General features: G+C 47.4%; 1 protein-coding gene across 1 annotated transcript in view; it reads left to right on the top strand.

Moving 5' to 3' along the window:
• The window catches only part of LOC138382433 (zinc finger protein 678-like), a 37678-nt gene that overhangs the window by 3515 nt on the left and 19947 nt on the right, over nt 1-14216 (top strand). The window contains 2 exon segments of the mRNA XM_069466935.1: nt 5561-5660; nt 5815-6007. Coding sequence (XP_069323036.1) covers nt 5561-5660; nt 5815-6007 — 293 coding nt within the window.

Below are 14216 nucleotides of genomic sequence, written 5' to 3'. Positions count from 1 at the left end.
CCATGTCCACACAACCACAAACACACATGTGCGTGCTCCATGTCCTTCATGGCGTCCTGCCTCCTTCCTGAGGGCCTTGTGAGCCTCTGGCTGGGCGGGGGAGGTCGGGCTCCCCAGATCCCCACCCTGGGCCTCTGTGGAATAAAGAGGTCCCTCCTGGCAGGACGCCCGGGTCTGTGCAGAGGAGGCCAGAGGCTGCTCTGGGGGTGAGACTTGGCACCCTGGATGAGTCCCTTCCCCCAAGGGAGGTCCAGCTCCCCTGAGATCAGCCCCAAGGTGAGGTGGCCACAGCAGTGTCTGGCCACCTGGAGAAGGGTGTCTCTGGGACCCCAGTTAGCCTGTTCCCTGCGTGTCTGAACAGATGGAGTGAGCAAGCCAGCCACAACACCTAGGGCCTGGCACCACTGCCATCTTGGGGCGTGGTGTCAGCACCTCCAGGAACAGGACCTGTGGGGTTTGGCTTGCTGGGGCTCTGTGGCTGTGACTACAGGCACTGGCTGTGCCAAGCTGCCATGCACCGGCCGGGTGTCCAGGGCGACTGAGAGAGGGTTCCAGCCGCGTTCCTTGAACCACGAAGTGCGTGTGTTTTGCACTGACTAGTATTGAACTATTGCAACCACTTTCATTTCATCTTAAAATTTAATTATTTATTTTCGACTGGGTATAACAGCCTGGTGTACAGGAGCTTGCATCCTACATTGCTTTTGGAAGTTACCCATTTAATATTTTCAAAACAGGAAAAATATCTGTTGGGAAATGCAATCTTTCTTTAAGCTAGAGGTGGGTGAACAGGAATGAAAATCTTTCTGATATTGTGTCTATAAACAGCTTTAATGGAGGTGTGTTGGAAGTGTCAAGAAAGTGTCTACTTTTGCAGAAAAATATCTAAAGATCAGTTTATATAGCTTTATTTTTTACCTTATCAAAGGATACAGAATTTTAATATGCATATATTGTCTCTGACTTAAAATTATGTGTCTGCATTACCATTTAAAGATGTCTATTCATTATGTAATGTAATAGGAGAGAATCTTCAAAAATGTATTTAACGTGAATGGTATCTGTAGTTGTCATTATCATACATCCTGGAATTTATTTTTAAATTATTAAACATAATAGGTGCATTTAATATAAGTCAGCCTCCAAACAGCAATGTTTAACTGATAATTCATTAACCTGCTTTGAAAAATTAAATTGTGAATTCAACCAAACCTAACATTTCTGTAATGTTTATTTCATATGCTCCTGTTTTTAACTTTTATTTCTGTAGATAAACTGTGACTTAGTAACATTAATTATATTGGACTTTTCTGTAGATTGTTTAAGCAGTTGGCCTGAGTCTGCTTGCAGTAAAGAAACAAACCTGCTCCAGCTTCTTTATAAACCAATAAAATCACCTAAGTTGCACCGGCATTTCCTACTAATACACACCATGGAGTGAGAACATGGTCAAGTGTGACTCTTTGGGGTGAACGTGAGGTGTCCTGTGTGGTGGGGTGGCCTCCCCGGCTTCCCTGAGCTGGGGACAGGTGTGCGGCCCAGGTGTGGACCACCATATTCAGAGGCCAGGGGTCGGAAAGCCCCGGATGGGATTTCTCCACCTACCGGATGGTCCCACCACGAGCCCCTCCTGCCAAGACCCAGGTCTGGGTGCACTTCCTGCCACGCTTCTCCCTTCCTCTGGTCCAGACACCTAGGGGCCCTGCAGCCTCTGGGCTCTGTTGGCCAAGCCATACCTTGCCCACTGAGAACCACCACCACTCCCACCCAGGGAGGGCTCTGGGTGCTGCCTGAGCCCAGGAGCCCCCTGTCTGCCCCAGGCCTCCTGAAGACCTTGCTGTGTCCCCCTGTCTTAGCTTCCTACCCAGCCTGGCCAGGGCCACACTCTGCAGATTCACGTTCTGTGGGAAAACACGGCCAGTCCAATTCCTGGGGTCCCGGCTGAGTCTGGTGCCTGGGGGGCCAGGCTGAAGACCCCATTTGAACCAGCAGCTTCCTCGTGCCTAGGGCTTTGGACCCCACTCAGTGCACTCAAACCTGACTTCCCTTAGCTCAGGTGCCACCTGGGAGTATGGAGGGAGGGACGTGGCCAGGCCCTGGCTCCATGGCTGGGATTCTGAATGTGGGGCTTATCCTTGTCCTGGAGCGACACAAAGTCCAAGGCTCCTTTTGGTCCTTTGGGCAGCTCACAGCACACGGAGATGCTCTGGAAATGTGCTCAGGGAACAAATCTTCAAGTCTTAGGTGCTTTCCTCTCCACTGTTTTCTTCTAGTTCTGTTTCTCACCCTCTCAAGGTTGGTTTGCCCTCACCTTTCCGCCCACAGTCTGAGTCCATCTAGCACAGCCGTCTTTTCCATGTGTAGCAGGAAAACAACTGCTGCGCCTGGGTCTGGCCCAGGGGCTGGTCCCCAGAAGTGGCTGCACTTGGGCTAGATGAGGCCCAGCCTTAGCCCACCGCACACAGCCATGACCACGGTGAGGGCCGCCCGGGGAGGCAGGAAGCCTGGCCTGCTGGCCCAGCCAGCACCTCCCCAGGAGCAAGGCGGGAGAGGTGTCCTCCAGCCACTGACGAATCCTGCCTTGTCAAGGACCTTCTGCTGACCCAAGCTGCTGAGTCACTGGGGACCAGGCTCTGTGGAGACTGGACCTCTCATGACCTGGAAGAGGAGGCGCCATGTGGGCACCCAGGACCGTCACGCAGACCACGAGCCACACAGACAGGAATGGGAAATCCACTGTGGCCAAGGCTCAGCCCTGGACCAGTCCCAAGAATGACAAAGGTGTGAGGCTTCCCGTGGTGAGGCTGTGTCCGGTACACTGTTGCTAGGACTTCCCAGAGCCTCCGTGGCCACCACGTGCCGCCTCCGCTCAGCTGTCTGCAGGTAAGAACAGGTGTATCTGCGAGCAGCTCCAATTCAGGTGTCACAACTCTAATGAGAAATAAGGGCTCCTGGAAAGAACAGTAATTAAGGATACATATTATCCTGTAAAATTTGTTATATATACCGAAAATTTGAAAATATTCACTTACCAATGCTCTTATTCCTTTGGGTTTTTTTGCAAGATTCAAAGACAGTGAAAGTGTTTTAAGATCACTCAGGATACACATGCCCTCTTGAGAACCTGATACAGTTTCAATAACAGTAGAATTATAAAAAAGCCCTAGTATAAAGTCTCAGAATAGTAGTTAACAGATATCAAGATTAATGTCATACGTTAGCTAAGGTTTCATTTTGTTTACAAAGGATTACCGTTCCCTGAATCTTTAAAACCTAGTTGAGCAAAAAATATATATGTTATTAGGGGCAAATGAAGATTGAAATATCAATCAGTGATATTGGATGTATCAAAACACTAGACCTTGATATTAGTATGAGCATTTGAGAGTTGCCGTGAGACTGTAAGAGAGGAAGACTACTAATTGGACAATATGGTATAAGATAGTCCCCGACTCTGACCCAAAGGGCAGGTGCTTTGCATCAAAGCCACACCTACCCCAGGGGACCCGCACCTGGGCACAGGATGGGCTGTCCCACTTTGGGCAGAGGGAATGGGGTCATTTTTCTATTTTGCATGTTATTTAGGTCTCTCTTACTTGAAAGAGTTAACCCACGGCACGTAAACTACAAACCACAGTTCTCTCCACACAGGGCCCAGACGCTCGTGTGCCAAGTCACTGAGCACATGCTTGAATGTGGGCGATGGCCAGATGTGGCATGCTTTCTGCTTTCCTACTACAGACTTACCCCGACCCACCTACTGGTAGCAAATGGTACTGTGGTGGTTATCCCTGAGATTGAGATTTCTGCTCCTCCCACTGGACTTTCTGGAAATCCATTTGTGAGGGCAACGTCCTTGTGCCTCCCTGTGGCTTCTGGGGCTGTGAAAGCCAATTGGGGCACAAAGGGCTTGCCCGGCCATAACAGGCCAGATCCCAGTAGGATGCCGGGTGTGTGTGATAAGCTGCCTTGGACCTTTGTACTTGGCTGAATTAATTTTCTCTTGAATTACTTCAACTTTAAAACTACTCCTAAACTTTTCTGAACAGCACAGAAATCTTGGGGTTTTGTCTTCTGTATTTTCACTGCTTTGGTTACTACATCCCCAAGCAGAAAACTTTTATGGAGAAGAAAAGATGTTCTGAGTGTCTGCTTGTCCCCAGTGGTGGTCTGTGCCAGTCTGTGGCATGCATAGCTGAGAGGCCTTATTCAGGACGTTAGGTGGGAGTGTTGCATGTGGCTCCTCCCATTGGATTCGGTCTATTCTTGAATGCCCCTCCTCCTGGGGACCTAACTGGCTTGTGCAGCAGCGAGGGGCTGGGCCTCCCGGTTCTGCAGCCCTGGTGAGCAGGAGTCCCCAGCGGCTGTAGCTGGATGCTCGCAGGTCTGGGTGGGCCCAGAGTCTGCATCTCTGACACATCCAGGCTGCTGTGGCTGCTCTCCCAGTGATGCTCTCCCTGCGGGCACGTGCACTCCGCCTGGGAGGAAATTCTGCAGCGGGTCACTGTCCTCCAGACCCGTGTCTGCCTCTGCCCACCTCACATCTGCACCCACTGCCACAGCAAGTGGGTGCCCCGGAAGGGCCGCACCTCCCTGGTTTCTGTTTATTTCCCTCCTGCCAGGGCTCTGTTTTCACTTCAGTCAAATGGGTTCCCCCTTTTCCCCACCAAAATGAAGACATTTTAAAGCCCCAACTAGAAATTAAAAGTCTGTGTCTGGGCCCACATTCTCCATGCTCTTGTCTTTTTATTCCACTTCACTTTCTGTAGTTTTCAATCAACGAACTTCTATCTCCCTGGAAACTTGGAAGACAAAAGAATTAAATGTTGGGGTCTTTTATCGTTTTCTTGCAAACAACTTCTGTTGCAGGATTAGGTACCAAAGTGAGCCTGTCCCACGGTGGCTCAGCATCCTGTTTGTGACACTATGAGGGACGTGGGCTCTTTCCCTCCTTACCCTGGGGCTTAAAAACGGGAAGCCTTAGCCCTTCTGATGGGGGGGCGGTTTCCCGTTTTCCACCCACATTTGCTGGAGATCTGCTCTGCGGCACCCTTCAACCCTCTCTGTGTAAAATCCCACCGAACCCGGGAACAGCCCTGTGAGGGCACAAGGCCAGGAGTGTGTGTTAGTGACTTGTCTCTTGTCACCTGGTGGCCCCAACCCAGTCCCACCTGCTGCAGAGTCCTCCTGGGGTCGCAGGGAAGGGTCCTGGTAGGTTAGGGGTTTCTAGCAGGTCGCTTCAGGGGCTTCGGAGCAGACACAACTTCCGTACTGGCCAGGTCTGATCCGGCGGCCCCTGGAGAGTGCCGGTGGGACCCCGTTTTAAAGGTGTGCCCAGGAAAGTGGGGCCTGGGCTCAGGAGGACCCCAGGACAGACTCCCTTGCCGCACCCTGTTCCCTAGGCTCAGAGGCGAGGGTGACCCCAGGTGGCCGGAGCAGGGATGGCACTCCCTCAGCAGGACACCACCCTTGCCCTGGGCTAGCGCATTAGGGGGCTCAGGTTCGCTCCTCCCCCCCATCTCGCCCCTCCCCTTCTTCCTCCTGCCCCTCCCCCTCCTAGCCAAGTGTTCCCGGCAGACCCTGAGGCTGCATCCTGAAGGGCAGACACCTGCGGAGCATGGAGCTTGGCGACTGGGCAAGGATGGTCCTATAGCTGGCAGGTGTGCGTGGGGGAGGGGGTGGCCAGGAGGAGAGGGCGGTGCCTGGGTCTGGAGGCACTGATGGCAGGGTGGAGGGGACGGGGATGAGGCAGGAGGCCCGGGCGCTGAGGATAGAGCCTGGCCCTGTTGCTCCTTCTCCTCCTACTCCTTCCAGCTGCACTGATGGACTCTGGGCCCTGGCCTGGGTGTGGAGGTCACGGTTCGTCTCCCTGGCCCCAGCCCAGAGTCTGGCCTCTGGGGATCTCGGGATCCCAGCATGGAGGACTCAGAGTCGGGGAGCCTCCCGCAGTGTCCACCTGCAGAGGCCCCGCCCCATTGTCAACTTTGGAGATCCTCATACCACCAAGGTAACACTGTGGGAAGGGGCTTCTCCTGGGGTCCCTGTGGGTACCTCCTAGAGCCACACCCTAAGCTCTCCCTATCCCTGCCAGGGCTCTTGAGACGGGTGTCTGGGACAGATGTCCAGGACAGGTGCCTGGGAATAGGGCTGCCTGGGGAGGGTAACCCAGGGTGGGGTCCCCACCTGAATCTTTAATTTCCTTGTTTGTTTGGGCCAGAGTCCTCTTGGCTACCAGGTCCCCAGGGTCGTACCTACTTTGCTTTCCAACTGAAGAGTAGACTCCTACTAGCAGTTAGCTTTGATCTGTCCAGCCTCTTTGGTGCTTCCTGGAGCCAGCTGTGGGCTGTGGCTTTAGCATGGGAGCTTAAGTAGAAGCCTGCGGGAGTCTGGGCCAGGAGGAGGCTGTCTCCAGAGCAAGTGCAGCTTCTAAGTTTTGCTGGACACCACCCACCCTGGGGCAAAAAACTCACAATCTGGCCTGCAGATGGGCCTCCACAGACTCGACTCAGATCGTGACCCTGAAGTCTTCCCCATAGCCGGGCTTTGCTGGGACTAGGTGAAGACTTAATGGGGGCACTGCCCCCCATAAGGGAAGAGCGGTTATGAAGTGTCTCTCCATGCCACCCTCCCAAGTAGTAGACCCAGCACCAGGTTTTTCCTTGACCAGACCAGAAAGCTACCACCCTCCACCTCATGTATATGAGCATTCCCAAAGTTTCCAGAGACCAAGTGACTCACCCTATTCCTAATGATTTGAAGGCACCAACAGGGATGTCCTGGGAATTGGAGATGAGGGAGCAGCTTCAAGACTGAAGCATCTCTGTGTCCAGAGGTAGAAAAATGAGAGGATGAGACGGTTGTGTCACACGGGAGAAAAATGGCTTCTCCCTGTGTGGAGGCAGAGAAAAGTCCCTGGGCAGGCCACCAAATGTTAGGGTGGAAAAGCTAGTAGGTGCTCATGGCACAGGTGGAGAAAGGTTTCTCACAGAGAGATTAAGATATGTAAAAGTAAAATTTTATTTCATCCTTTAGAAGGACAGAGAAAATGAGATAGAGAATGAGAGAGAGAGAGAAAGAAAGGACGAGCGGGAAAGAGAGCAGGGAGATTGTCTGGCATCCCAAAGAAAAAGAAGAGAGATGCCAGCAGCTGGGCCAAGGGGTTCACTGCTTTTATGAGGAGGAAAAGATAAGTAGTTAACTGTTGTGGATTGCTGTATCCCACTCCTTCTCTTCTTAACTGCAAGCAGATAATGGAATCTGCTGTGTGAAATTGCTGCATCCCTTCCCTTTGCCTTGGGGATAAAGTGACCTTGCCCTCAAGATATGTCTAGAGATTATCCCCCATGCTGTCATCCAGGAACTTCTCCAGGCCGTAGAAACAGATGCTAAAAATCAGGTTTAGTCCATAGGTCTAGCACTGTAAAAAATTTTACATTTCCTTTTGCCTGCTGGGCTCCTTTGAGATGTTCAGAGCTATGCAGGGCTCCTGTTAGCTAGGTGGAGAGGGAGCAGAGCTGATTTAGTTTGCTCAAATATCCACTGTCCTTTCACTTCTATTTATTAATATTTCATATCACCTTAGCATGGATACATAAGTAATGGAGAAGTCATAGATATGTATGTATATATATATAGAGAGAGAGAGAGAGAGAGAGATGTTAATGGAAAAAAAACGATCTTTGCAACATAATGGAGATAGTTTTATTCTGAGGCAAATATGAGTGATCACTACCCAAGACTTCACAATATGAAGAGTTCTTGAAAAACTACACCCAAGGGGGTTGAGTTAGTTTGGTTTTTTTTACATATGTTGCAATCAGTAGAAAGGAATATTTTAAGATTAAGCTTTATCTTAATCACAGAGCGAGACACAGACTCGATATGATCTGTTAAGTGTTGATGGCCTGCAGTCATGACTTAACATTTGCCTTGCATGGTCTTGGGTACGCTTTGTAATTTAGTGTCTTATTGTTGCAAAAAGCCTGTTTTGTCAGCTTTATAATGTCTAACATTAATGCTGGTCTAAACTCCAAAAGGAAGAGTGTATGAGGGAGTGTGTCCAATCTCTCTTTCTTTTGATAAATGGAAATAAAATTCTAAGCCTCTCAAGTAACTGAACGGACACCCTCTTGGCCAAAGAGCCTCCAGAGAAACCTTAAAACTGATAGACCAGCCATGAGAGGATGGGAGTTCAGACATGCCTCATTATACCCTCTCTTATTAAACACCATTATCTTTTTTTCCCTCAGGGTAAAATAGAAGCAGCTCTTTCTGATTCCACTCAACCACCTAATGCCGCTCCTCCTTTTTTGTGACTCTGGCACAGCAACAGGCCAGCATTTCTTGCTGACAAGAGGCCAACAATCGTAAAGCGGTTCTCAGCAGCCCACAGAGAATGCACAGTGAGAGATTTGTGTCTTCTGCTTCACCTTCTGACATCAGAGGGCTGAAAACTCCACCCTTGAATCATGATAAAACTGCCACTTTCTGAGCATGGGACCCATGAAGTAACCTAAAGCTTAATTGTGCATGCTCATGTTGCTCCTTTCATAAATATTCATTCTCCTAACATATGTTAGGTTTGCTCCAGGTGAGAACCTGAAAAGTACGTGTAGGACAGAATGGGGTTCTTGCAAAACTCAGGCTTGTAAAAACAAAAGCCACAGGAGTCTGGGGAGTCCCTGGACTTTGTAGTTCTAACAGACAGCTGCAGCCAGCATCCCTGCCCCCTCCCTCCCGGAAAGAGAGGAAGGCTGTCCCTCCCTAGGTCTCCTGATAAGGACGATGCCCGAGCAGAAGAATGGATATGACTGGGGCAGGGGCCTCGGGAGTTGGTTATTTTCAAAAGAATTAATTACAAGCAGCTGTTCTGGCCCACGTACTGCCCCAGAAACATCCTCTAGAAAAGCCAAGGATCTCCCCTTTTCTCTCATGGATGATTTTTCGCCTCCGACCATCTGCACCCAGATGCTCAAAATAAACAGCATTTTGCTATACATGAGGCATCGTGTGTCTCTCTCTCTCGGCCCCAGACCTAACACTATGGTCTATTAAATATGTGTTAATACATTTGGCCACCCTGTTCCACATAAATTTCTGTACGTTTTCCTCTGTCTTGAAGTGCTTGCTTTTCAGTGTCAGATGGAGGCTCTGCTCTGTATAAATTCTATGATTTTTCCCATTGGAAATCTCCCTTATGGTTGCTATATTGTGGGAACTCATTTGGGCTAAACATTTCTAAAAAACCTTTACATATAAAATATTGGAACACAGCTAACCAGAAAAAATGTTTATAGCATAAATATTAAAAATCAGTTGTGGGTTGAGTGTAAAACAGTTTAGATAATATTTTGAAAGATCCAAGGCTTTCAAAGTATATTTGAGAAAAATATTTTTAAAAACATTTACTTTAAACAATGCACTTTATAGAGGGGGAAATATAAGTACTCCAAGGGGAGGTGGCTATGTGATTCTCAATGCATACAAAGCACACAGCATAATAACCACAAGAGAATCTGCTCTCAGTGCAGTTATCATCTGCCTCATTACTTTGCATGGATCATAATTTGTTTTGTGTATCATCACATATGCATCAAGGCATCATTGTTAAAGGCCCCACCACACATTATGGACCATGCTCCACTTGCTCATTTGCTGATTTTCAAACAAAGCTCAGGTAAAGACACCTTTATGCTCACGACGTAACAATCCCTGATGAAACATCCTGAGATATATCAAAAGAAAGGGGAATTGTTTGTCGTGCTCGGATTTCTGACACTGAGGCCACCTGTCTGCAGTGACTGACCTGGCAGAGCTGAGGACAACTAGGATCTCACTTGTGAATCTCACCCTGGGTGGGTCAGGAAGGCCTGAGCTGAAGGGAGTCTCCAGGTGTCTCGGGAAAGGGAGTTTCTGTTCTCTTGCACACAAGCTATCAAATCACACATTGTCCCATGATACCACATCTACTCCTGGGGTCAGTGAGGACTGAGGACACAGAGGGGAGGAGTTATGAGGTCAAGTCTCCTGCAAAACCCTGCTATCACCATGCGATTCCTGCCCATTTGTGCACAGGCACACTAGACAATGACTGGGTCACCTTACTAGAGAGGTTGCCACCCTCAGGAATTCCATCCCCAGCATCTTTCTTTCAAAAGTTTTCCATCAAACACCCACACGGGTGTCTAGAGGACTAGATCAGCCATGCCACACCCAGGGCAAGGCCCGACTTTCCGGAATGAAGACTACCACATCTTTGCTCCTAGAGTTACTGTTGAAAACAGTAACTCCCACAGGTGCCTAGAGGACTCTTGCCATATCCCCACTCTGCCATATCCCTACCCAGACCCTGAATCTGTAGCAGCAACCTAGTCCTTTCACTAACCTAAGATTCTGGACCACTTGATCCTGATTTCATCTGCCTGCATGCACACAGGGATAAGCCAGAAAGGAGCCCTGCCTCAGCCAGTGTCCATTGAACACACCAGGCCTTCCACCCACCCTGCACTGTTGCTCACCCATGCAGATGAGTCCTTGACAGCGCCTTCCCCTTTCTGCATTCCCACCACAAACCGAACCCTCCTTCATGGGCACAGTGTACACAAGGTCACCCTCAGGTGCTTGAATCGGGCACCCACGTAGTCAAGACAAAATCCCTGGACCTGCCTGTTGTAAGTATAAATACAAAGTGGAAATAAGAGGCTGAATTTTCCAACTTGAAAATAAGGAAAGATATTTTTCTCCCGTCCACTTTTGTAGAACATTTAATTTAGAAAATATTTAATTATAAGTTCTATTTAGCCTCTTTGAAATGTATGTAAATACTTCTAAAAGCTAATAAAGACTTATGCCATCAGCAATGTTTTCTTCTAGGCCTGGGAGCCATCTTTTGAAATGAAATATCAAAGCTTATTGTGCCCTATGTCACAGTTTCCATATGAGTGTGGGATCCTAACTTCATTTAACACCTAGGTTTATGTTGCAAAACTACCCCCTCTTATATAGACTTGACATGTGTATTTTTAATTGAATAAAACCAATTAGCAAACACAGATGGCCTCCCTAATTACCAAATGCATTCAGGGTATAAACTCTGTATGATAAATAGTGCTGTCCAGTCTTCTTATGAAAACTATTATCTATTTTGAGAACATGTACGTAAAAGTTTGGATTTGCTTAGATATATAAAGAAGTGACTTTTATGTATCTCTTTGGAATCAGTGGATTGCCTATTATGCAAACAACATTCTGGTTTAACTGAGTAATAAAATATTTTTTTGTCATTGAACAGTGTGGACACATGTTCTGGGATGGGGACTTTTAACTTTAAGTAATATTTCCTCAATAACTTTCCAGAATTAAAAAATGCAACATCAAAATAAAAGGTACCCACCAGGCTTCACACTAGAAGGGTTTTACCACCAGATTCCTTCTTCAGCTTCCAGCCCCCAACCCACTATGGTGAAGCACAGAGGCTGATTCTACCAAATCCTGAACACAGGAAGGTCTCTAGTCCATTTGGGGTCTGCTGTCCCATCTACAGCATAGTTAGACCAGATTCCTAGGAAAGCACTCTCACAGGTGGCCATCAGCAGTTCCAGCCTGTCTCTCAATGCACCTGAAATCCTCAGACCTGAAGCTGATTCAGAGACTATGGAGCCCCAACACAAACTGGAAAGAGTGAATGTTCATGGAGTTGGTTTGATAAACTCCACTTCTGCCTCCTCTTCTTGCCCAAAATCCAGGAAATAGGCAGAGGGTGCTACTGAATCCATGTCTCTCTAGAGACCTAAGTCTGCAGCTCTGAATTCTGAATCCAAGGCCTGAGGTTCTTCAGGATGCATTAGAGCAGGCTCCATAGGGGAATCTCTCCTTCTGTTTCCTTCCCTCACTGTAACACTCCCAAATATAGGGTGCATTGAATATGTCTGGAATCTTCACACATCACCTGGCTTCTACCTGGGACTCACAAAACAGGACCAGACTTTGGACTGAAGATGAACAAAAACACAGAAGAGACATTTTCTGCTCTGTAAAAGATCAACATGGACTTTGTAAGCCTGAAGGACCTTTTGGGGTTGGGGGCTCAGAATTTTCTAGACCTTGTCAAGTGACCTACTATAGCTGTGTAAGAAGAAAAATAGAAAGACTGGACACTTCTAAATTTTGCTGGAAATTATGGGACACTTAGTGCCCACCTTTAAGAGTACTATGAGGATTAACTCACACAATGCGGGGGACCCTGCACAGTGCACTGTACCATATTTGTGAGCATATAGTACTTGCTCCATAAGCACTGCATTAATGCATGTGCACATGCTGTTTTCCCAATGCAGATGTTTTCAGATATTGCTGTCTTCTCTAGCCTCAGTAAAACTTACAGAGCTAACAGAGAATGTTATGTTATAGAATGGTGATCTGTGGTCTTCACTTTGGACCAAAAGTATTTGTGTTGTGATAAGAGAAGTGTGTGTAAGGCACTGTGTGTGCTGTGCCTGCTGTCTCTAGCTGAGTGCTACTGATAATGGGTCTAAAGCGAGGAAAATCAACACTGACAGGGGACATCTTAAAGAAGCCAATTCATAGACCCCTCCCACACTTGCAGTTCACATTTCTTAGAGTGTGGCCCAGAGTACCACCTGATTTATATGTACAGTGAAGCTTCAGAGGGAATTTTTTGCCAAGTACCTCAGAGGCCAGTCTCCTGATTAGGCTCACATGGCCACTTTGAAGAATTATCACCACCTGTGCCTTCCCCACAGCCTCTGTCTATTGGTCTGGGTGGGAGCATCCATGTGGTTTTAATTAAGTAACACACGTGATTCTAAGGTGAGGCTTGGGCCAACCACAAGGGCTCTGAGATACATTTATGAGAGCTGAGTTCAGCCTTTGCTTTACAGAGAGGTCACAGAGCTTGTTCTGATTGAGTTCAGTGGGGGCAGGAGAGTGTGGCCCATATTCCCATTGCTGTAACAGAAGTTGCTGGCACGTGTGGAGGGGAGGGCATCTGGGGGCAGGAAGGCAGAAACTTAGATTTTTATCTCCATGAAGGAGCTCATCATATGTGATTCTATCCTGTGACAAGGGACAAGAGAGTGTCACTTTTTCTGCACTTCAAAGTCCTCCTGCCTGTGGATATTGTGGAAACGAGTGGAGAGATTGTGCTGACTTCTTGCAGGGCATGGTTTCAAGATGCAATTCTAATTTGTCAAAACAATCTCACCTGAAAAGAAATCCCAGCTTAGGAGGAGGAGAAGAAGAAATGGATGCTTCTCCGGTAAGTTTGTCACAGGTTAAAGGCTGTCCCCACTATTCCTCCTGGAATGACTTGTAGAAGTTACATGGTTAGAACTTGAAAATTTCTTTACTTTTGAACTTTCTGCCTAATGAGTGTGTTTTAACTACTATTTTCCCTTTGTTCTGATGATAGTCAAGGAGCTCTTTAAAATCCTTTTCCCCTATATATCAGAGCCATCTCCCCATTCTCTGCATCCAAGATTCCTACATGCTATGGCCACGTTTCATAATAAATTTATAACCTGTAATATTGAAAATGTCTCTTTTGTGACAGGTCAACTTAGAATAGTGTGGATGTTCAATATTCCTACTGGGGATGGTGTCAGGGCTTTGGATGCGAAAGAAGAAGGGGAACATGTACTCTTGAAGTTCCATTGGGATTCTCCGTCAGCTCTAGCCAGAGCAAGATTAAGAAAAAGCACAAAGAGAATGGCATTAACTGCCCAGGATAACTCAGAAAATTCTGAAAAAGATAAAAATTTGAAGAGATTTTCTCTTTAGGATGCTAACAGAACATGGGAGATATCTGTAGTTTGAACCTTGTATAAAACTGATGTTTCTTCATGATTACTTTTTTTGGGGGGGGCACTAATCTGACAGCACTGGTGTTGTATCCTCCTCTGTGGAATAGGCCTAATACCAGCTCGTCCCGTTAAAGTTGTTGTTAATTTCATTTACTTGGATAACGGGCTCTCTGACAGATTCCTCTATTAAAAACTACATTATTTTCATTAATAAGTGCATTGGGAAGATCTACTGACTGATGTGCTCAAGCCATCATGTTTAATCTGGAAGCTTCCCTTTCTTATCAGTTTTTTTTACTTATAGATTGCTTTGAAAAATGAAGGTTCTCAACTTTGTTTACTGTTCAGATGAACTGTGATAAGCCCAAAGTCTACCGCTTAGTGGATATTTCACAA

The sequence above is a fragment of the Eulemur rufifrons genome, chromosome 4 (assembly GCF_041146395.1).
Source record: "Eulemur rufifrons isolate Redbay chromosome 4, OSU_ERuf_1, whole genome shotgun sequence".
NCBI lineage: Eukaryota > Metazoa > Chordata > Mammalia > Primates > Lemuridae > Eulemur > Eulemur rufifrons.
Note: the sequence above shows the minus strand (reverse complement) of the source record. Positions and strands in the feature narration are given on the sequence as shown.